The sequence below is a fragment of the Arvicanthis niloticus genome, chromosome 14, assembly GCF_011762505.2.
Source record: "Arvicanthis niloticus isolate mArvNil1 chromosome 14, mArvNil1.pat.X, whole genome shotgun sequence".
NCBI classification, from domain to species: domain Eukaryota; kingdom Metazoa; phylum Chordata; class Mammalia; order Rodentia; family Muridae; genus Arvicanthis; species Arvicanthis niloticus.
In genome coordinates, this window is record NC_047671.1 from 30,166,746 (window position 1) to 30,191,052 (window position 24,307).

Below are 24,307 nucleotides of genomic sequence, written 5' to 3' on the forward strand. Positions count from 1 at the left end.
CAACAAAAGGAGGTCAAAGGAATACAAATTGGAAAGGAAGAAGTCAAAATATCACTATTTGCAGACAACATGATAGTATACTTAGGTGACCCCTAAAATTCTACCAGAGAACTACAGCTGATAAACAACTTCAGCAAAGTGACCAGATCTAATTACTCAAACAAATCAGTAGCCTTCCTATATTCAAAGGATAAAGAGGTTGAGAAAGAAATTAGGGAAACACTACCCTTCACAACAATCACCAATAATATAAAATACATTGGTGTGAATCTAACCAAACAAGTGAAAGATCTGTATGTAAGAACTTCAAGTCTCTGAAAAAAAATCTAAGAAGACCTCAGAAGATGAAAAAATCTCCCATGCTCATGGATTGGCAGGATTAATATAGTAAAAGTGGCCATCTTGCCAAGAGCAATCTACAGATTCAATGCAATCCCCATCAAAATTTCAACTCAATTCTTCATAGAGTTAGAAAAGGCAATCCTCAAATTCATTTGGAATAACAAAAAAACTCAGGGTAGCAAAAACTATTCTCAACAATAAAAGAACTGGAGGAATCATCATCCCTGACCTCAAGCAGTATTACAGAGCAATAGTGATAAAAAGTGCAAGGTATTTGTACAGAGACAGGCAGGTAGATCAGTGGAATAGAATTGAAGACCCAGAAAAGAACCCACACACCTATGGTCATTTGATCTTTGACAAAGGAGCTAAAACCATAGAGTGGAAAAAAGACAGCATTTTCAACAAATGGTTCTGGTTCTACTGAGGTTCAACATGTAGAAGAATGCAAATTGATCCATACTTATCACTGTACAAAGCTCAAGTCCAAGTGGATCAAGGACCTCCACATAAAACCAGATACACTGAATCACATAGAAGAGAAAGTGGGGAAATGTCTCGAACATATAAGCACAGGGGGAACATTCCTGAACAGAACACCAATGGCTTATGCTCTAAGATCAAGAATTGACAAATGGGACCTCATTAAATTGCAAAGCTTCTATAAGGCAAAGGACACTGTCAATAGGACAAAACACAACTAACAGGTTGGGAAAAGATCTTTACCAATCCTATATTTGATAGAGTGCTAATATCCAATATATACAAAGAACTCAAGAAGTTAGACTTCAGAGAACCAAATAAGTCTATTAACAATGGGAAACAGAGCTAAACAGAATTCTCAACTGAGGAAACTCGAATGGCTGAGAAACACCTAAAGAAATGTTCAACATCCTTAGTCATAAGGGAAATGCAAATCAAAACTACCTTGAGATTCCACCTCACACCAGTCAGAATGGTTAAGATCAAAATGTCATACCAGATGCTGGCAAGGATGTGGAGAAAGAGGAGCACTCCTCTATTACTGGCGGGATTGCAATCTGGTACAACTACTCTGGAAATCAGTCCGGTGATTCCTCAGAAAATTGGACATAGTATTACCTGAGGACCCAGCTATACCACTCCTGGGCATATACTCAGATGCTCCAACATGTAATAAGGCCACATGCTCCACTATAATAACCATATTTATAATAGGCAGAAGCTGGAAACAACCCAGATGACCCTCAACAGAGGAATGGATACAGAAAATGTGGTACATTTACACAATGGAATACTACTCAGCTATTAAAAAACAATGACTTCAGGAAATTTGCAGGCAAATGGATGGAACTTGAAAATATCATCCTGAGTGAGGTAACTCAGTCACAAATTACACACACAGTATGCACTCACTGATAAGTAGATATTAGCCCAAAAGTTTGGAATACCCTAGATTCAATTCACAGACCATATGAAGCCCAGGAAGAGGGAAGACCAAAGTTTGGGTGCTTCAGTGCTTCTTAGAAGGGGGAACAAAATACTCACAGGAGGAAATATGGAGACAAAGTGTGGAGCAGAGACTGAAAGAAAGGACATCCAGAGACTTCCCTACCTACGGATCCATCCCGTATACAGGGAAGCTATTGTGGATGTTGGGAAGTGCTTACTGATGAGAGCCTGATATAGCTATCTCTTGAGAAGCTCTACCAGAGTCCGACAAATGCAGAGGTGGATGCTCGCAATCAACCATTGGACTGAGTGTGGGGTCTCCAATGGAGGAGTTGGAGAAGGGACTGAAGGAGCCGAGGGGGTTTGCAGCCCCATGGAGAGAGCAACAGTGTCAACCGGCCAGATTCTCAGGAGCTCCAGGGACTGGACCACCAACCAAAGAGTACACATGAAGAGACCCACGGCTCTGGCCACATATGTGTCAGAAAATGGACTTGTTGGCCATCAGTGAGAGGAGAGGCTGTGGGCCTGAGGGTGTTCGATGCCCCAGTGTAGGTGAATGGCAGGGTGGGAAGATGGGAATGAGTCAGAAGGAGCACCCTCACAGAGGCAGGGCAAGAGTAATGGAATAGGGGGTTTCAGAAGGGGAGACCTAGAGAGGGGAAATCTGAAATGTAAATAAGGAAAATATCCAAAAAAGAAAAAAGAAAAAGAAAAAAAGAATCATTGGAAGAAAGAAGCATGGAGAAAATGAGTCAGTTTGATCGAATCTATGTGTATACAACATTGAGAAATATTACTGAACAATCAATATCCACTCTCTTCCTGTGTCCATAAAACATATATAAAAATGCACCAATTACATATCTAGCCTGTAGCAAGTCCTAACTCAAAACACTGTGTGACACCAATTATACAAATATAGAAAATTTACAAATAATAACACAATTTTAAACACCCATGAGAAGAAAAAGTATCATGGAAATTAGAAGCATTTTTTAACTAAGAAGTAAAGAAAAATATTTTAAAACCTCTCTTTCTCATGATACCAATAAATATATTCATGAACAGACAGATGTGTGTTTATGTTTACATATCTATCCATCTATCTATCTATCTATCTATCTATCTATCTATCTATCTATCTGCCTTGTTCATTCAAAGACATTACACATAACATGGCACATATTAGTTAAGTGACATAGTATTTCTATGAAGAGTCTTATAAATAGATTATGATGTAGGCATACATGCTTTATGCTTATAAGTATGAATGTCATGGAGTTATAATAATATGTGATTATTAATAGAATAACAATAATATGTCAGACTACTCTTTCAAATGTATCTATATAGAAATCAGACTAAAACTATAGAACCTTTTAGGTCCCAGAGAAAATTAATTTACATCCCATACCAGGAAAGCCTCATCTACCTTCTAGGAGAAAATTTGAGATGTAAGAAAGAACTGATCTACTAGTTGCCTTTCAAAGTGACCCAGAACTCTCTACTCTGAGGGTCTCATTCTAAAGAACTGTCACAGACTCATGCCACAGATATAGACAGCATCTGTCTGGGCTCCCCTCTGCATGGTCCACGTGGACCCTGTAAGGATGGAGACTTGCTGTAGACATACGACATAAATTGAAGTTCATGACGTGCTGTGTGCTGGGGTATATAAGCTGTGTATATTGATTTGAGCTCAGTGCTCCTTTTGCAGTTTTATGAAATTTCCCCATGCTTATTCTTGCTTAGGTATTTGTGAAAATGTTAAATGGGAACCATAACTCCAACCAAGCACCTAATAAGTATGTGAGAACATCATTAGTCACCAGAGACACAAAAATCAAAATGGCATCGTTGATAAGAAATATTGAAAAATATCGACCTAATTTTTTTTAGCACTCCAAAATTTCCACTTAACATTGGCAGGGATTCAGGATAAGTAGGATTCACTACAGATTGTGTAGAAAGTCACAGATTATTAGTACCAGAACTGTGACCAAACATTTAGTGATATGTGTTAATGTTAGATACACATATTCAGCAAAGCCTATCAACCCCACTCCTTATCATACAAAATCAGAACTATATACATAATTTGCTAAAAGATTGGCATAAATATGCCAATCTGCAGGGCATCGTGAATCAAATCAAGTCTTGTAAATGTAAGCAACCCAAACCCAACAACAGTAAATCACATTTCTTCACAGTATTCTCCTATGCTAACATAATGACCTCTCATTAGCTTTCTATCACTGCCATAGATATCTCAGATGTAGCCAATTAAAACCTTCCATATGAAGTATCTCTTAATTCATGGAGGCCATGGCTGACATTGGTTGAAATGAAGGTGTTGACTGCTGGACCCTTTATCTGGAGCTGTTAGAGGAACTCACTCCCAAGTCTGTTCAGGTTCTCAGCAATCTATTTTGTTGAGGTCGAAGTACCATGGCTCCCCTTTCTGTGCTGTGGATTGGAGCGAAGGGCTGTCTCAGGTCACAGGAGCCTCTCTTTAGTCTTGTAACATAGGTCTCTACATATAGGGTTCAGAAATTACACATTGCTCCCCAAATCATACTTGCAAAATATCGAATGTCCCCATGCTGAGCCTTTCTTGCTTGCAGCCAGACAGAAGTCTCTACTTTCTAAGCCTCTGTCACTGAGTTGCATCTATAGGATAATCTTCAGATTTCAGAGTCATAACTATATCCTATATCAATAAGGTCTCTTTTGCCAATGTTCCTACTGAACACATATTCACAATGTTGCAGAGGTAGGACAAGAGCATCTCTGAAATGCTTTATTTCTGTATCCTACAACTTTAAAGCAACGAGACCAAATGAACTACTGCTGTGATTGAAACCAAAACTGCATCTCATATCATAGTGCTGAGACCGGGAGGGAGCCAACAGAATGCAGACATTGCCTCCGTTCACCTTCAGCTTGTAAGAACAGGACAAACTAGTTTTTGCTGCCAGAAATCAGAATTATATTCATGTTTGTGAAGACAATGTCTAAAAAAAAATATCTCCATGGGGAATGTCTTAAATAAATAAGTAAATTTCATCAAGATAAAGTGTCAAGGCATGCTATTGAGAAACTCCAAGTACAGTGCAGAGTAGAAGAAGAATTAGTGGCCATTTTAATAATGCTAAGTTAAAAATAAAATTATAGCTATTATAAGAGGAACAAATTGTTGAGACAAGTTTAAATTATGTGTCTCAGCTATAAAAATTAGTATATTTTAAACAATTTTAAACACTAGTATTTTAAGACTACTCTAAATGTACTGGTGTTATACTAAGATTGTTACTTTTCTGTCAATTTGACACAAGCAGGAGTCATCTGAGGATAGGAAACTTCACCTGAGAAAATGCCCAACAAAACTGGCCCGTAGACAAGTCTGTGGGGCATTTTCTTGTTTGACGACTGATGTGGAGGGTTCAGCCCACCATGGATGGTATCACTCCAGGGAAGATGGTCCTCAGTCATATAAGAAAGCAAACTGAGCATGTCATGGAGAGCAAGCCAGCAAGCAGCATTGGTCCATGCTCCATAGTCTCTGCTTCAGTTCCTGCCTTGAGTCCCTGCCCTGACTTCCCTTCATGATAGACAGATAACTGTAGTCTGAAACGAATCTTTTCCTCCTCAAATTGCTTTTCTTCCTTTCTTTTCGTAGTCACAGCAAATGAATGCACATGGATATGTAAACAGAAACCCAAGTAGATGACAGTTAAAACTGAAAGAAAATCACAAAATAATAGCATGCATATTTTATTTAGACACACGAAGAAAAAAATTTAAAAAAAACCTTTCTTGAATATATTAAAATCACTTTATAGATCAAGGATTAAAAGGTAGAATGGTTCATATCTTCAGAGTACTCCTTCATTTAAAAATTACTTGTGTGTTTTTTTCAGTGGCGTGTGGGGTGTATGCGTGCATGCTAGATGCACACACTTCTAGGTGGGTGAGCCCATGTACTGTGGAGACCAGAAGATGATGTTGAGCCTCTTTCTCCATCATTTTCCACTTCATTTTTTGACACAGGGTTTCTCCCAGAACCTGAAGCTCAACATTTGGCTAGGCTAGCTGACTAGTGAAGTCCCAGCATCTGCCCGTCTTTGTCCCAAATGCTGTGGTTACCCTGGCAAGTGAGGCCTTACTGAGCTTTGTAGGAGAGTGTTAGGAATTTGATCTCAGGCACTTTTGTTTCCACTACTAGCAATGTTACCCACAGAGCCACTTCTTCAAGCCTCTCTCAACTCTTTTTAAAAATAGTTGTATGCCTGTGAGTATATCCCTTGGAGCTGGGGTAACAGTGGTTTGAGCCTCCTGACCCAGGTGCTGGGTAATGAACTCTGGTCCTGTGCACCACTCTTAGGGACAGAGCCACTTCTCCAGTTCCTCTTTCAATCTTTTAACTGTGCAAAAAGACAACTTTAATTTTAAAAACAATAGGAATAAATATAATAAGATGAAACATCACACACTCATTTTGAAGTATGTTCACTGGGTAGTTGATTCATTGCTCAAAGGCGCTTCGGGTGACTTCTGCAGATGGAGAAAGAAGCTCACTGGACGAGAGCAGCTCCTTCTCACACAGCCCAGAGCAGCTATCCTGGTCCTGCCTCCTGGGAGCCTGCAGATAATGCTTATCTGGAGTGGAACTAATTCTTGGACTTTGCACTACTATTTTTCTGAATAGGACGGTTACATCGCAAGCCTTATGATTTGTTTTGCTTGAGCAGACAAAAATCTTTTATACGGCATAATTCTTGGATGCTTTTCAAGTTAGAAATGAGTTTCATCAAGAATCATTGTGAAATGTGTTGGCATGGTATTGAAGCCAATACAAAAAGGAGTCTGTAAATCAGATTCCACAGACTTGAACTTTTATGGGCTGTGGTTATATATATATATATATATATATATATATATATATATATATATAGCCAATATATATATATTATATATATATAGGCTATATATATATATAATTAAGAGACAATCATCTTAATGTTCAGCTCATATAGAAAGCCAAATGAATCAAAAGGACGGCAGAACCTCTTGGTCCAAAATATCAATTTTGTTCCTCTGATGCTCGAGCCTTCTTTATTCTATTGTGTCTTCTTTAAAAGAAAAATCAGGACCTGGGGAGACGATTCAGCAATTAAGAGCATTATTAGTTGCTCTTGCAGAGGACCCAGGTATGATACCCAGCACCCACGTGGTAGATGATAACTGTCTGTGACATAGCTTTAGGAGACCTGACACCCTTTTTCTAGCCTCTGTGGGCACCAGGCATGTGACACACAGTTATACATGCAAGAAAGCTATCCATACCCATTAAAATAAAAAGAAAGCAAGCAGAAAGAAAAAAAGAAAGAGAACAGATGATTGTCCTTAGAGAATATAAAGAAAGAAACAGAATTCTCCTCACATGACTCTATCTCTGGACCATGTTCTGACAATCCCTCACAGGTAGGACTGTCCCAGGTGATTCCAGATGCTATCATGTTACTCATTAACCCCAATTACGACAGCTGTCATCCTTCAAGCACAGGATTTCCCATGATTATACAATTACTGGATAATTATGCCATGATTTATTTCCTTATCATTTATTTCCTGATTACTACATTATTTTCAAATCTTGACCATTATTAATACTAAACTGATCTTCACACCTGCCATCCCAAAAATGAATCCATCATAGAGGGTGTATCGGGGACAGGAGGGTTGGTAAGACCCTGAAGCAATTACTTAATAGTGAGTCCAAGGCCAACGTGGATTACAATGTGAGTCTCTGTGTAAAAAGTAAACCACAATGACAATGAAAATAATAGTAATGACATGTAATATCTTTTCAATGAATCTATAGTTCATGAAGATAAATTCCTGGAGGAGATCAGTGGTAAATATTGTATTGTTCTGTTACCAAATTACTGTCTACCATGGAAGGTGAACTGACTACCACTTTAACAAATTAAAGCTAAGGATTTTCACTTAAACATCATTCCATAAGAAGACATAGTATCTTGCAGGGTTAGTTGACTTTGTGTTTATGCAAATTGAATTCTTTCTGCTTAATGACATACTCAACAGATACACTGTTTTAATAGCTACAAAGACTCTTCTCAGCTTTATTTTCTTCTTAATATTGTAGTCATCATCCATTTTGTATCTAAATATAATCTTTTTTACCCTTGTTAATACCCCTTCATTTAATATTAACATGCTGCTGTCACATAAGTAGTAATAATAGTGATGACTAGAACTTTTTTTTTTTTTTGCCTCTTCATATTGAACTATTACATCCATTTAGTGTTAATCTTGTAACAAAAGTTCAGCTTCTTTTATTTCATGGACTGAGTCCCATCATGTATGGTCAGTTTTAGATTCTATTAGTCTAATCTTAAATCTATACACTGCAACTGGAAAGACTGGCAAACACACATTCACCAGTTCAGCGATCTTTCAGCTGACTTGCTAGACAGATATACAAAACTCCTTTAAATTAGTCTCAGTGAATAATTGAAAATCCAAGCATATGCACTTCTGGATGTAAAACATGGCAAAATTACATTTCTGAGTGATATAAAATTATTATTTCACACATCCTTGAGTTAATTATTGAAAGATACAGCAGTCATTATTTACAATTTTGTTTACATCATTCGAATCACTAACACAGAACTGTGTGTGTGTATAAGTGAAAATGGTTTACTTACAATGATGAAAATGTAACATCACAAATCCCTATAGCAGGCCTGAAAGTGAATCCTATTGGGCCATACACATCTGCACATAATCACTCTCACACATATGTACATATGTGAAAGGAAGGAAAGAAAAAAAGAAAGCTTTAAAAATTATATCTGAGGGTTCTTTCCAGTCGGGGCCCGAGCACAGAGCAGATCCAGGGTGGCAGCTCGGCACTCAATCACACAAAACCCAGAGGAAGCAGGGCTCCCAGGAGCTCTAACCCGGGCAGTATCTCAGGTAAAAATGAGTCACCTATGGTATCTGCTGTTAGAAGTTCTAATCCTGGTGCTGGCCTCCGGACTACTCAGACCTTCTATGGGTCATTGACAGGGACTCAAACAGCTAGATGTTGACACCATGAATCTGAAGAAATCCCTTGTTTCGCTGTCTGAAGTGATCTCCAAAAATTGCAAAGGACTTTATTGGACTTGATTACTCTTTTACAATAGAAAAGACTGTGTACAGCCCTTAAGAATGTTGTTTTTACATAGATAAGACAGGGATGGTTAAAGAGAGCATGAAAAAGGTCAGAGAAGGCCTTGAGAAAAGACAGAAAGAGAAAGAGAAAGATGAGAACTGGTACAAGAATTGGTTTTCGACTTCTCTATGGTTGTCAACCCCACTTCCTTCCATCTTGGGACCATTAATTGGGTTATTTTTGCTTATTTCTTTTGGTCCCTGGGCCTTAAATAGGCTGACTAATTTTGTGAAACAACAGATACATAGTTTGGTAGCAAAATCTATTCAGATACATTATCATAAGTTAGCTATGGAGGACCACAAGACTCAAGATGAAGTTGTTACTCTATCCAGGGTGTTCCCAAATCCCATCTCCACCCATCTTAAAAGAAGGGACTTCCACCCCTAGACCAAGCAGAGAGGGGCCACCCAGAAGCCCTTCTGACTGATGATCTGAATTCTTGCTTAGGCTGCGAGGCTAAGCACTGCAAGGGAATATAAATAAAAATTAAAAATATCTTTCTGGGTTCCCTGAGGGGCAAGTCTGACTGCATAGGGTTGATGTGAAAAGTATCCCCTCTCCAGGAAAAAAACATTGGAATGGGTATGGCCCTCATGCCTCACTGGACAACAACAGGAGGACTGGAGCCATTACAAGGTCCCCTTTAATTACTGGAGGTCAGGCCTCTATCTCCACCTTCACAAGATTAGAATCACCAAGGCCCTTCTATACTTGGAGAAGGGAGGAGATGTCAGAGGTAGCCTTGCTTATACACTGAAGGCCTAAAATCAGCCATAGGCCTAAAATCAGCAATAGGCCTGACATACATGCCTGCTAACACAAAGTCTTGGGTCTCTGTGGAAAATTACTGAAACAGATGGCTATAAGCTATTGTAAACAGGCAGATTTGGTGAAAATTTACCAGCCTGAGTAGTCATAGACCTTGTACATAGGTAGCCTTGGTGGATAGTACCAACTTAGACAAGGATACGTGAATCATAGGCAGAGTCATAGTGACCTGTCCCTTGAACCTTCACCCAGCCAATACTTTGTTCTGGAAGATATCTGTACTCCCCCTGAACACCTATGCTCCTGTGTCATCCCCTTCCCCACATCCTGCCTTTTTCTGTGTATAACCCCTGTGTGAAAAAGTAAAAATTATGATTTGATAAATAAAATAAAATAGATGAAAGATTAAAAAAATTATATTTGCAAATGAATAAAAATTTTGCTTTATTATCACAAAGGTGTCTAATATTATCATGAAGTCTAAATCAAGCTTTGGTGAACTATAGCCTTCAAAGAACACAACTGGCCCACCTGTTTGTTTCATACATTTTGATGAAGGACAGCCATAGCTTTTATTTGGAGATCATCTATGGCATTTTTGAGATGCATAGGCAGAGTCATACCATGGTGAGGCAGGCACTGGGATCCATGAAGCCAAAAATATTTATTATTATGCATCTTTATAGAACAAGCTTGATGACCTGTCTCCTAAATTATAAGTAAAGTTCAAAGCACAAAATCTCCATTTTAACACAAACAGTACTATCTGGTTAACTGGCACAGCTTTCATAGCGACCTTAACTAACTTCATTGTCACTCTGGAACTGAGATGGGATGTCTGAGAGTTTGAGCACTGGGTAGACCACTCCCTTGATCCAAGCCACTATGTGAAGGACAGTCAGGTCAGTCATGTGAGGGCATTTATTTGAAATAATTGTGAGAACAAGTGTTTCCCAGCATCCAGAAGAAGGGATGTGGACTGTACACCCAAAATGTGTGCTATGATTATAACAAATATCCTCTGATATCCAAGGGTAAGAACACAAAACAATAATTTCTCTAGGAAATGTTCCCATAAACATTCTAGTCAATCTACATGGGACCCCTCAAAGGCCATCAATGCTCATTGACATGGTAGGTGAGAACAAAATTCTCAATATGGAGTGTATATATAGAAAAGTGATACAAATTCTTTTGATAATGGTATTCTTTCTATGGTATTTTTCTCTGACACTTACATACTTCTATTTATTATTGTTTGCAGACATACTTGAATAAGTCTTAAAGGTCCACACTTCATTTTACTAAAACTAGACCAGTGGTTTTAAAGGAGGCATCCGAACATGAGTCTGATGCACTGCTTTTCTCTTATGTTTCTAGAAAAGCATACAGAACCCTTTACATCTTTACTCCCAAGTCTTTAGATAGTCTCACACACATGTAGAAAGAATGAGAGAGGAAGATATCTGATAGATAGATATAGATAGATAGATACATACATACATACATAAATGTAGATAAATGATATCTAGATAATAGATTAGATATATAGATGATAGATTAGATAGATACATACATAGATGATAGATAGATGTAGATGGATAGATAGAAGATGGATAGATGGATGATAGGTAGATAGATTAGATAGATGGATAGATGATTTATAGATAGATACATAGATAGTTGACTGATAGATATATCGATGGATGATAGCTAGATTAAATAGAGACATTTAAGAACCACAGAAAATACCTATTTTTCAGCCATTTAAAATCCCTCCTAACAGTTAGACAGACTTTCTGACACTGTCAGAACTTCTATCAGAAATATCCTATGGCTTAGTTCTCTGTAGATATGCCCATCTGGCTTTCAGTACAAAGTACCGGACTGATGTGATCATAACCACAGAGGAGTCACACCAATGTAAAAACAAAAACAAAACAAAAAACAAAAAACAAAAAACAAAAAACCTCTTTGTTAAGCTGCTATCTGCTGCAGCAATTCCTTCCCAGAAATAGTCTTGTTCTTCCAGAACACAGACTCTCATCCAACTCAGAACCTAATACAATCGGGCTGAAGACCCTCTTTAGATGCTGTCTTAGTCAGGGTTTCTAGTCCTGCACAAATATCATGACCAAGAAGCAAGTTGGGGAGGAAAGGATTTATTCGGCTTACACTTCCACACTGCTGTTCATCAACAAAGGAAGTCAGGACAGGAACTTACAGAGAGTAGGAGCTTGGAGACAGAGGCCATGGAGGAATACTACTTACTGGCTTGCTTCCCCTGGCTTGCTCAGCTTGCTTTCTTTTAAAACCCAGGACTACCAGCCCAGGGATGGCACCACCCACAGTGGACCCTCCCACCCTTGATCGCTAATTGAGAAAATGCCTTACAGCTAAATCTCACAGAGGCATTTCCTCAAGGGAGGTTTCTTTCTCTGTGATAACACCAACTTGAGACAAGTTGACACACAGAACCAGCCAGTACGGATGCCCACAGAAACTGACAGTTCGGAGTTTCTCTTGAAATGCAGAAAATTATGCATAACTTTAAGTTTTAAGGAACTGAGAATGTTCATTGGTACATAGAGAGGCAGAAGCAAGACACGCAGAAAACAAAACCAAATGTTTGTTGCCTACAGCCCAGCATGCAGAACTGCTTACTACAGAAAACAGGGTTTCATTCCGAAATGATCATCTAAAAGCATAAGCAGCAGATGGCAGGGATTTTGCTCCTTCTACTCTGATTCTAGGTATGATCTCTCAGCCTAAACCTATCAATAACATGCATGCATGTCCCTAGAACACACCTATGCCTCTTTGAGAAAAATCATGTGCTCCAACAGTTAGTTGGCTTTCCTTGCAAACACTACAATAATGTACTAAGACAGTACAAGCAGAAAGTTAGGCAGGCTTACAGAATAAGAACAAAACTGAGTATTCCATAGACCATGGTTTAAAACCTCATGCATGCGTGCGTGCGTGCGTGTGTGTGTGTGTGTGTGTGTATGATGAGAAAGGATAATGAAGCCAAATGTTCTTTAAATAGATACAGATTTGCTGATAAGAAAAAATACAGATGGCTTCTGACAAAAGGAGACAAGCAGACAGAAGGTTGCCCCATGATGAACTCCAAACTCATGAATAAAAGCTTCCTGTAGATGAGGCTATCCACATCCTCAGTCACATTCATTCTTTTCTGTGTTCATCTGTCCTGCGCAATCACACATATTTATTTTGTTTTGTATTTAGGGCTCCCAGCTTAGTTTTATCTGGCCTGTACGTAATGAGTGGAAACAGCAGTGTTAATATTTTAACCAAGAAGAAGAGAAGAGCTATCCCAGTCCACCATCCATCCAACACCTTGGCAAACAATCTGAGAGAAACAACTCAGGCCAGGAGGTGTAGCTCGGAGCCATGGTTCTGCTGCCCTTCCTTGCAAAGGGTAGCATGCTCTAGAGCTCTTCTGGAAGGGGTTCATGTTGATTTGATTAAAGAAAAAAACCACATCTTAGTTGTCAAGAGCCTTTAGAGGTCAGAAAGGTTTTTTTTTTTTTTTTGCATTTTGGAAGATAAATGAGACCAGAACAAAGCCAAGGACAGTAAAAGCAAATAAGTCTCAGAGACAAACCCCAGGCTCTGTCAGATCTCTGCACTCACTTATTTTTCACACAGCAGCAATTGATCAAAAGAATGTCAGCTTGACTTAACAGAAAACTAGGAAACTATTCATCGGTGTCATTTATAAAGCCCAGAATTTTTAGGCATTATCTACTTTCAATTTGGAATTACTTTTCTGTAAATCTATGCATCTAATTTCACAGTCAAATTGGAATTGGCCTGAACCTGAAGTGCATCAGACTATGGATCTGCCTGGCCCTGCTGCAGGACAAAGTGTATTATTGACACTTTCTTGAGTGGCCCTCTTATTTTCTTGGACTTTTATATTTCCTTTATCTTGTATACTATAAGCATCTGTGTGTATTTGATAAATTCTGTACTGAAAGATTGCGCATTGAAAGTGAAGAAAGCATATTTTGTCTGAAGCCCTCAGTGTCTCCACAGCAATGCTCTTACCTGAGGTTGTTTGCACAGGTAACGGCAAAGTTCCCCAATATACTGAAACACAGTCACGTTATACTTCTTGCAATCAATCCAAAACTGGCTTGCGGAGAATTTCTTCTTTAACACACATGTGGCCCCTATGAGAAGGGATTAAAAACAAGCACTACGTTAACATGGCACACAACTGATTGTGATGTCCTAACAGATCTTCTCACTTCCCAGGCTTTTATGCCTCATCCACAGTCATCGGTAACAAACCCATTTGGAAACATGACCTTGAAGATTGATGTCTTAGTGTAGTCACGCAGTATTGATGGCATATGCACTTGTCGCGATTTGTGGAATGGAAATCAAAATCAGCAATTACATGTATAATCCCACAGCCCTGGAAGCACATGTATACTAGCACAGCATTGAAAGTACATGTATGTAGACTACCACATTGCTGGAAGTACATGTATACTGCCACGGGCACTGGGCAGGTCATCCATCCTTCTTCTCAGAGATATTGCCTCATTTTATCTTTGCAGAAAAGCGTGCACTTTATTGTGAGGACTTTAAAGCAGCTTCATTATACCCTGAAGTCAAGATTTAATAAGCTGTGCTAAAATCCCATCAGCAAAAAGTTCATTAATGGGTATAGAATCTAGCTTTAATAGCATTTTAACGTGGTGTCTATTTTTTTAGTTGGGTTGTAATTCACAATTTAAAGTATACAATCCCAAGCTTTTTCATATAGTCACAAAGATGCCATCATCAACATCATCATCGAATTCTAGAACATTTGTTTTTAATTCTCCAAAGGACCATCATCACCTTAGCAGTCATTTCAATTTTCAACTCCCCCTTCCCAACTCCCCTTACTCTTGGTGATCATTTATGAGCATCTGCCTCTCAACTTTCCCTCTCTGGACTAGTGTAACATATTGTGTCTGGTCTTTCATTTACTATAAAATGTGGTTTGGGTCTGTTTATCTTGTAGCATGTATTAACACTTCATACTCTTTATGATTGAATATATCCATAGATATGTAACATTTTCTTTGTCAATACATCAGTAGTATGTATTTGTGTTGCTTCTTCTCTTGGCCGACAAGAATAATAAGCACACCCGCGGCCAAGTGTGACGTAATGTTTTCAGTTCCCTTGGACATGTATCCATGAGTAAAATCACTTGGTCTTATGACTACCCCATGTTTTACTACTTCCAAGTTCTAAAACGGGTACCCACACTTGTTTTCATGCCCTGCTTCACAGTGGATGAAGTCTTGCTCTCAGCTCTGTCCCTGATTGTTCAAGAAGAGATGCTAGGGGCAGCTAGTAAGCCTTATAGCTCAGTGCATAACAGGTACAGTGTGGCAGTGGGGTTCCTGGGGCTAGAAGTGGATTTCACTACACTGTTCTGGCACTAGGCTTCAAGAACAGACCCAGGTTAAATGCCTCTTTTCCACAAAGGATTATCTATCTATCTATCTATCTATCTATCTATCTATCTATCTATCTATCTATCTATCTTTATCTCACTCTCTCCCCTCTCCCCTCTCTCTCCCTCTCCCCCTTCCTATCCCTCTCTTCCTCTCTCTATCTCTCATCTCTGTATCCCTTCCCTCCTTCCTCATTCTTTCTCTTATACTCAAGTCAGGTGCTCTGGTGGGTCATCCAGTTCCCTTAACTCTCACAAAGGTGATTAATATGTACATGTATGAACAATCATCTTGCTGTGTCTGTGGAGAAGTGACTATGGTCCAACACTGACTTCTAACAACCCAATTTTGACAGCAGTGTATGTCTCTATACATCTTCTTACATATACTTTGAACAATTGATATTTTTTTTTCCTGTGAGTGTTGATCACAGTCTGAATGACTTGCAATCATAGGTCAGGCACACACTTAGCAGTCATTAATGGGCTCTATTATTTTGGAGCTAGCAAATGAAACATCATCGTGCATGTCTGCAAATGGAATCTATTGGATCATGAACTCTATCATTAGACTTCCTGGGTGTTTGGGACAGAGTGTAGGGAGAAAAGAAACTGGCCTTACAACTCGTCTGTGTAATACAAGCTTGTTCTTCTTGCCTGGAAGAGGCAGAGTCTGTTTTTCCAGTGTTCATATCTAGACTCTTGTCTGAGCTTTGACTTGTTTTGCTCAGCAGAATGCTGCTGAGGTAATCGTTGTGGTGTCAGAGATTGCTCTAAGCTGTAATGCAGCTGTGACTGACTGTCTGGGAATCAGGGGACTAGTCTACCAGAGAATGAGCAACCACCAGGAAAAAGGAGTCTATACCACAAGGGCAAATGCCCAGGATGTTGTTCTTTATAGTTTAAGAACATGCTATGTTATGAAAGTGTGTCCTTTCCACAAATTCTAACTGTGCAATATACATACAGTCCCTTCAAATTCTATGAATACTTTCAAGTTATAATAAACATAATCTCTGACTAAACATTATGATGACTTATCAAAAAGATACTTACCCAACTCAACACATCCACCAATTCCAAGGAGAGCCCCTGAGCTATGGTACAGAGGGAGGGTTATATAAATGATGTCATCAGCTGTGCAGCCAAATGCCCATAGTCCAACAGATCCTTTCAACATCTGCAACTGGCTAATCACAGCCGCTTTGGGTAGACCTGGGAGAGAAGGAAAGGAAGAAGCATTAGCCCATACACATTTTTTGAGGGACTGCCATCCAGGTTAAAGATCACACAAATTGACCTCAGCAAAGTAAATTATCATAATTATGGAAATATGGAATGTAGCTGGAGAAGAAAAAATTATCTTGGTTAGCTTATATGCTTTAGAAAATAGCTATTTGTGTTTACCTTTGTATATGAGCTAATTTTTTTTATGATCATTGGGTAAACCTTCTAGAACATATCGTTAAGCTTAGCAGGCTTCTAGCCTTCATCAACCTACAGCTAAGAATGCTTTAAACTAATATCTGAAGCACATTCAAAAAGTGTCCCCACTTTGCTGTAGCCCTGTCTAATGCCCCCACTGTATTTTCTGAATGGGTTGACTTATAAGTTCCTTTGTTCTGTAACTTCAGTGGCAGAATATGGCTTCCAGAGTATCTTGAATCTGTTATGTAGGACCATGGCCTCTCATATTGTGTTCATAATAAACTATTTCTCATAGAATTGTTTATATATAATATATATATATATATATATATATATATATATATATATATATTCCTGTTGTATAGAAATCTATGAAAGAAAGATTACCCCAATACCAACTACACAAAAGATTGAGACAAAAATACACCAAATTATTCTAATATCTAGAATAACACATTATATAGCAAATTCTAGAAATTTGTAGAATCTGCTAAAATAATGAAAGGAATGCTAACATCAGAAAACATGTGCCCTCAAATGAGAGGGATCATAATAAAATCTAAATGTTGTAAAGCAGAAGTTTTCCAGAGAACAATTCCTCCAAGTAGGAAGTAGGACTCTCACTATGGACCATTCACTTCATCATGTTTAAACATGTCTAGTCATATGATCCTTTAAAAATTCAAAGATCATGAAATATGTTGGGACATTTCCATACATTTCATGAGCCAAAAAGAGCTTTCTTCTCTGTCTAGCCTTCTTCCACATATAATGTTTCTCATGAAAATGTAATGTTGCAAGTAATATCCAAAATGTTTGCATTTTTCACAGTGTTTTAAGTACTGGCATCTACAGATGGATTTTTTTTAAAAATTATTTTCAAATTTATTGTTACTGTGTTTGAATATGTGAGTGTAAAAAATACATCCATCAAAAAATCTGAAAGGTTAGCCCATATGATACTGTATGATGTTTGAACATTAACATTTTTATGTGGTTCAAGCTGTATGTCTCCATCACGAAAGACAACCTGGCTTCCTCCTTGTGGCTTGAAATGCAGCTCGGTGGTAAAGTGCTCCCTCAGTTAGCATTCATGAGCATGCAGCCTTGAATCCAATCCCCAGAGCCACAAAAACTAAGAAGCTATCTCATTAACAAACTCAGTGGATTTATAAAATGTTAAGGGGATGAAGCCAAGCAGGGGGTTTTCCTGGAGGCAGGCGGGGAAGCCAAGCCTGGGAAGCCAAGCCTGGGACACCACAGGAGGCATCAAAGGTCAGTCTCAGTCCATGGAGACTTCAAATGCCCTCCAGGAACTCTCAAGTCTACCTTGTTCTGTACCAGCTCTGAAACTTCTGACAGACTTCACGCTCTGCTTCATTAATGGGATCAGACTTGACCTCATGTATGAAGTTGGGATAATATTTGCCACTAACTTAAAATCATGTTCTTTTAAAAAGGTATCTTTGTAGCTACTCCCATTAGCTTAGTCTTTTACACCCTGTACTGAAAATCTCTCCAAATTTCCTCCTCAAAACTACACATGAATATGTGAAGGGAGACCAGCTCTAGTCATGTTTGGAAAGAATAACATTCTGTTCCACATCCAGGAGAGCAAATATCCATGCTTGTTTTTTATGACAGAAAAGCTTTATGGGTTAGTTACCACATCCTCTGAATTCTCTGAGGTGTCCTGAAGCTCAGAGCAAACCAGAAATTAAATTAAATGATCTTCAGGGAGAGGCCAGTCCAAAGGTAGCAACACAACATCTAATTCTCCTGACTCCTTTCAAGCCACTGTAGCGACTTTCTTGACTATTTCCCTCGACAGTTTAGTTATTTTTTCCACGTGTAATAAACTCTTAAACTTACTCAAAACGATGGAAGGTACATGTCAAAATTTTTGATAAAGAAGGCAAAGGATGGGAACTTCTCAGAAACTGATCATAAGTGGATGAGGTTTAGATTTTAATGAAGAAGACAAACAGAAGAATAAGCCAAACCAAGATCAGGGCTCTCGGGTAAAACGTTAACACACTGGGATTGGTGGCACAGTGAGTTCCAGGATAGCCAGGGCTACACAGAAAAGCCATGTCTTGAAGAAAAGACATGGAGAAAAGAGAAGAGAAGAAAAGAAAAGAGAAGGAAAGAAAAGAGAAGGGAAGGGAAGGGAAGGGAAGGGAAGGGAAGGGAAGGGAAGGGAAGGGAAGGGAAGGGACGGGACGGGACGGGACGGGACGAGACGAGACGAGATGAGATGAGACGAGACGAGATGAGACGAGAAAAAGAATGGAAGAAGGAACAACAATATCAACCAACCAGACCCTCCAGAGCTCCCAGGGACTAAACCACCAACCAAAGAGTACACATGGAGGCATCCATGGCTCCAGCTGGATATGTAGCAGAGGATGGCCTTATCTGGCATCATTGGGAGGAGAGCCCCTTGGTCCTGTGGAGGGAGGATCTATGCCCCAGTGTAGGGGAATGCTAAGGTGCTGAGGCAGGAGTGGGTGAGTGGGTGGTGGAGCACACTCATAGAGGCAGGGGGAGGGGGATGGGATAGGGAAATTCTGGAGGGGGAACCTGGAAAGGAGACAACATTTGAAATGTCGATAAAAATAACCAATAAAAATGAAAAAAAATTGTTCCCTTCCATGTATCCCTTATCAGGATGCTACATAGAGAACTAGGCAGGAAGAAATGAAGGAATAAAATAGCTGATGCTCTGGTGAGTAGGGTATCAAGTAAAGAAAACATAGAAAGAATTTCCATGGTGATGATAAAGAACAAACTCAAGGCAAGAACACAAAAGCTGGAGAGGGCTGAAGGAGAAGAAAGGATGTCTGGAACAGGGATGTCCCAAAGTCACCTGATAGACTGCATGGGATTATTTACAGCTGTGTGTCCTTATTGAGGAAGAGATGGTATCACAAATTAGTTCAACATACTTGTTATCTCGGGATCTATATTGTTGAGAAGCCAGTTGTCCCTTCCAGCTTCAGAGAACTTTCTATCCCCATGAGACAGTGCGCTACAGCAACTAACATGTCCTTCATGTTACTGACCCAAACCCTCACCATCCGTAGTCCTAGCATCAAAAGCATGCACTATATCATGAATGAAAACATAAACATAAAGACATGATGCCCCTAGGTATGGTTGGGGAAGAAGGCTTATTGTATATGACAGAAAAAATATAGCCAGAGGCATCTGGAAGAGCCCAGACTGGATGAGGGAGGGAGCAAAATAGGATGAGAAGAGAGAGAGGCAAGAAAGAAGCTGAGGCCTAGAGACTGGAATAGCCAAAGTGGCTGGGCTATATAGGGAAGAGAAGCTTGGGGAAGAGGCCCAACTCAGCACCTAGGCTGAAGAGTTCAGGGAAAGGGGGCAGGGTATGCCAGCCAGCTAGGATTGAAAGGACCCAGCACAAGACTCCCCAAGTCCAAGTTCTTAGCACAAAGGAAATTTATTTGTCCCAGAGGGACAGAGGCCAGGAAATAAGGGACAAATATAGGAGATAGAGGAAAAGAGGAAAAGGAATAAAGGTGAAGAGAGAAGGGGTATTTGCCAGGGAGGGGTAGAGGACTGCCTCTAGATAGGGAGGAGATGGGGTGGCCTACAGGCAAATGACAGCTTATAAAGATAAAAGGGGAAACCCTGTGTCAGGATGAGGTGTTTAACTTTGATTGGACAGGTTAATTAAGGTAGCCAAAGGGGGCATTTGATTGCTGGACTTTAATACTTTGGTAGCTGGACCTTGGTAGTCAACCTCAGGAGGAGTAGCCAAATAATGGAATAGATCTTTGTGCCTAGCTTTAGGAATGTAATCTAGTAGTTTTTTTTTTTTTTTTTTTTTTTTTTTTTTTTTTTTTTTTTTTTTTTTATAAGGCAGAGAAAATGGAGGAAGGGTAAGGTCTGCCAAAGTCATGCTTGCAGGTTCAGGCCTGCTGGAGTCCCTTCAAGGATGACTTTGTAGTAGGTACAGATGTTGGGAGAGCCTGGAAGACATGTCTATTTTGATGCATTAAATAGGCTCCTCAGTTGGCCATCTGTCCTGAACGTGAGATCTAACACATCAGAGCTAAGATTTTATTATTTTTAATTATTTGTATGTGCATCATGTCTGTGCAGTGTGTGTAACTGCAGCATTGGTCACACAGACACACACTAGCTAGCCATCTAGTAAATCTAGCCAGAAAGTTCTAATGATAAACTTACCTCAAGGCAACAGGCAGGAGAGCAATGGAGGTCACATGACATCCTATTATGGCCTCTACATGTATGCACTGGCATAAACATTCATACATGCAACACAACATACATGGGGGGGGGTGAGAGAGAGAGAGAGAGAGAGAGAGAGAGAGAGAGAGAGAGAGAGAGAGAGAGAGAGAGAGAGAAGAAGAAGAAGAAGAAGAAGAAGAAGAAGAAGAAGAAGAAGAAGAAGAAGAAGAAGAAGAAGAAGAAGAAGAAGAAGAAGAAGGTACATACCTGTTGTTCCGGAGGTAAAAATGTAGAGGCAAGTAGACTTGAGGCTTGAGGTGACATGATGACTTGGTGGTACTGGCTCATCAGAGGCAAGACTCAGCTTTTCTTTGAGTGAAATGATACCTTCTGGAACAGAATCCTTCATTCCCCAAACCCTGACATGTTTTGGGAGGCTGGGAAGGATTTCTTCTATGCTTCCAAGCAAATCTGTGAAGCAAAAGATTAGAAATAGGTCAACAAACTCAAATCTCCAATGTTTCCTGTTGGGTTTTCTTCCTGTGTTAGGGCAGAGACAAAAAGGAAACAAAGTATATCTTCTGTCTGATGGAGTGGCATCAAGGCTATCTCATGCTTATACTTGGTTCGCAAAATTTTATTTTGTTTTGTGGCATGTCACTCTAATCTGTCTAGTCTGTCCTTAAATTTGTAATCTCCTGACTCAGTTTGCAAACTCCAGTGACTATAAGCATGAGCCACCATTCCAGCCCTCGTGGCTCTATTTTCAACAGGAGTAACTGAAACAACAATTTTGTCATCATCGAATTGAACAACACAGAATAGATTCACATAAATGTTGGCCACTGTGATAGTTTTCTGCTAAAAGACTATATGTCCCAGCTTCCTTTGGCCAGTCCAATCAGATCTGAGAGAGAGAGGCTGTGGTGTGGTAGTAGTTTTTGTTCTTATAAGGGGCCAGATCCCATCTTCTTCTGTAGACATTTTGACCATCTGCACAAGTACCCCCATCATGAATAAACACTGTCTCACCTAAAGTCAGAACAAGCTTTACTTTCTTCTTGCTTTCTGTCTCTGCATAGCTGCTTACATTTTAATAAGAGATTTATTAAAACTATACTTTTTCCAGTTTTAAAATAAAACTACTGGCCAGGCAGTGGTGGTACACACCTTTGAATTAGTTAAGTCTGGACTGGGACTGGGCAGTGGTAGTACACACCTTTAATCCCAGCACTTGGGAGGCAGAGGCAAGCGGATTTCTGAGTTCGAGGCCAGCCTGGTCTACAGAGTGAGATCCATGATAGCCAGGGCTACACAGAGAGACCATGTCTCAAAAAACCAAAATAAATAAATAAATAAATAAATAAATAAATAAATAAATAAATAAATAAAACTACTGTAAGGGTAAAAGCTAACCTGTAAACCCCACTTGCCCAAGGACAGATACTTCCTGAAATACTGGAGACTACTGTTGGTGGGAGGTAACATGTTTTTATTCACCTAAACAAGTTTGACCCAACTGAGCCAGATATGCTTGATCACATGTAGGCAGGAAGTAAGAGGGCAGGAAACACATCAGGGGTACATGCTGACCCCTGATTGGATGTAGGCAGGAGGTGCATAGGCAGAAAATACATCAGGATATATGCTTGCCCCTGGTACACGGGCAAGCATGTACCAGGGCATGGGAAATGCAGTAGCCCTATGGTTTTGCTTTTTAAGTCTAAGCAAAATATGACTCTTTGCCATTTTCTGGAAACCCAGGAATGGATCTGGCCAGAGGCCAACATTCTGGCCAGTATTTAATTAAACTTGCTTCAAAATTGTCTCCAAACTGTGGTATGGTCTAATTCTCACCCAGTGGGATGAATCCTACTTTCCAGATTCTATTCAAATATAAATTTAGGATAATACACTAGACATTTTCTTTTAAATACCACTTGGTAGTTAATTATTCTGGGAGTACATCTGGGTACTTAATTGCTCGACCTTAATAAAGCACATTTGGGTAAATCCCTTGGCTTCTCTGGAAGTCATAGGATCATTGTGGTTTTAAGGCCAGTTTGAAGCCAAAGGTTAAGTGAATTCAGAAAGATGCCTTGTTTTTGGCACCATTGATAAGTAAAGTTGCAAATCCCTGAAGCAGGGAGGAGGAGGGGAAGGAAGGCTAGCTTCCAGAAAACGGACAAAGTCCTTCATGCAGGAAGCAATATGACAGCTGAGAGTGGAGTGGTGACCAGAAACTCCAGCAGAATCCTGAGGTTTAAAGCCAAGGACAGAATGAAAGTCAAGTAGACAAGAGGAACAGATGATCCCGACAGCTCATGTCTCCACACTTGGAAAGCCTTGGAGTGTAGTGGGTTTCAAGGGTCTGACTGTGAGGGGACTGGAAAGGAACCAGGATACTGTTTTTAAGAAACTCTTTTTTTTTTTTTTCAGGACTAAGAATACAAAAACTAATGGCTAGGGTGAGGTGGGACTAAGTTCTTTAAAACTTTCATTTAGTCACTAATAAGTGTAGAGTGTCATCCTCTAGATATGGAAGATGAGGTGACAGTGAGCCCCTCATCAGGGAGTATTAGATATTTAGGTACCCAGTACTTAATAGTATGCAAAAGAAACAAAATTCATTATTCTTGAAAACTCTTTTTTTTTTCCAGAACATAGAAAAAACTATGTTATTTACATTCTTTGTACTGTATTTCTGCCACAGTTTAACATGGATCTCTGAGAGTAAAAGTTTTACATTTATCATAGCTGCTATGTTTTTTACTCAATATTTCTATGATATGCTATTCATTTCCAAGGTGTGAGGGAGTTCTTCATGCTGTATTTACGTTAATTTAGCATCTACCACAAGGCCTTCAGTGGCGCTATGTATTAATACCTGCTGGCTTTTTGCAATTGATTCAACCAGAGTCAGACGAGGTGAAAAAGATTCTTTCTTTACTTTTCTGTGAACATGACCCTGACAACTCCTTTGCTTTAGACTCTTAGCCTCAAGAACTGGGCAGAATATATTTCTCTTATTTTAAACTCCCAGTCAAGGTACTTTATCACAGCATCTTTAGAAAGCTAATAAAACAAGGTCTCAAAATAGTGCCCAGTGCAACAGGTAATGGAACTAAAGTTAAATAATTCTAAAACTATATACGCATCATAAAAGAAACCAATGACTTGGGCTAGAGAGATCGGGCTCAGAGGTTAAGCGTATGTATTATTCCTGTAGAAGACCTGAGTTCAGCTTCTGGCACCCACATCAGGAGGTTCACAATGCCCTATAATCCACCTCCTAAGGTTAAAGACCCTCTTCTGGTATCTTTGGGAACTTGTACTCTCATGCATATACCCCAACAGAGAGACACACAAATATTATA

The 24,307-nt window shown here is 39.4% G+C and overlaps 1 protein-coding gene across 1 annotated transcript in view; it reads right to left on the reverse strand.

Moving 5' to 3' along the window:
- Positions 1–24,307, reverse strand: part of Slc27a6 (solute carrier family 27 member 6) — a 69,644-nt gene that overhangs the window by 23,270 nt on the left and 22,067 nt on the right. Inside the window, exons 3-4 of the mRNA XM_034517653.2 lie at positions 16,338–16,496; positions 13,871–13,995 (exon numbers count right to left, since the gene is read on the reverse strand). Of these exons, the coding sequence (XP_034373544.1) occupies positions 13,871–13,995; positions 16,338–16,496 (284 nt within the window). The remainder of the gene's footprint in view (positions 1–13,870; positions 13,996–16,337; positions 16,497–24,307) is intronic.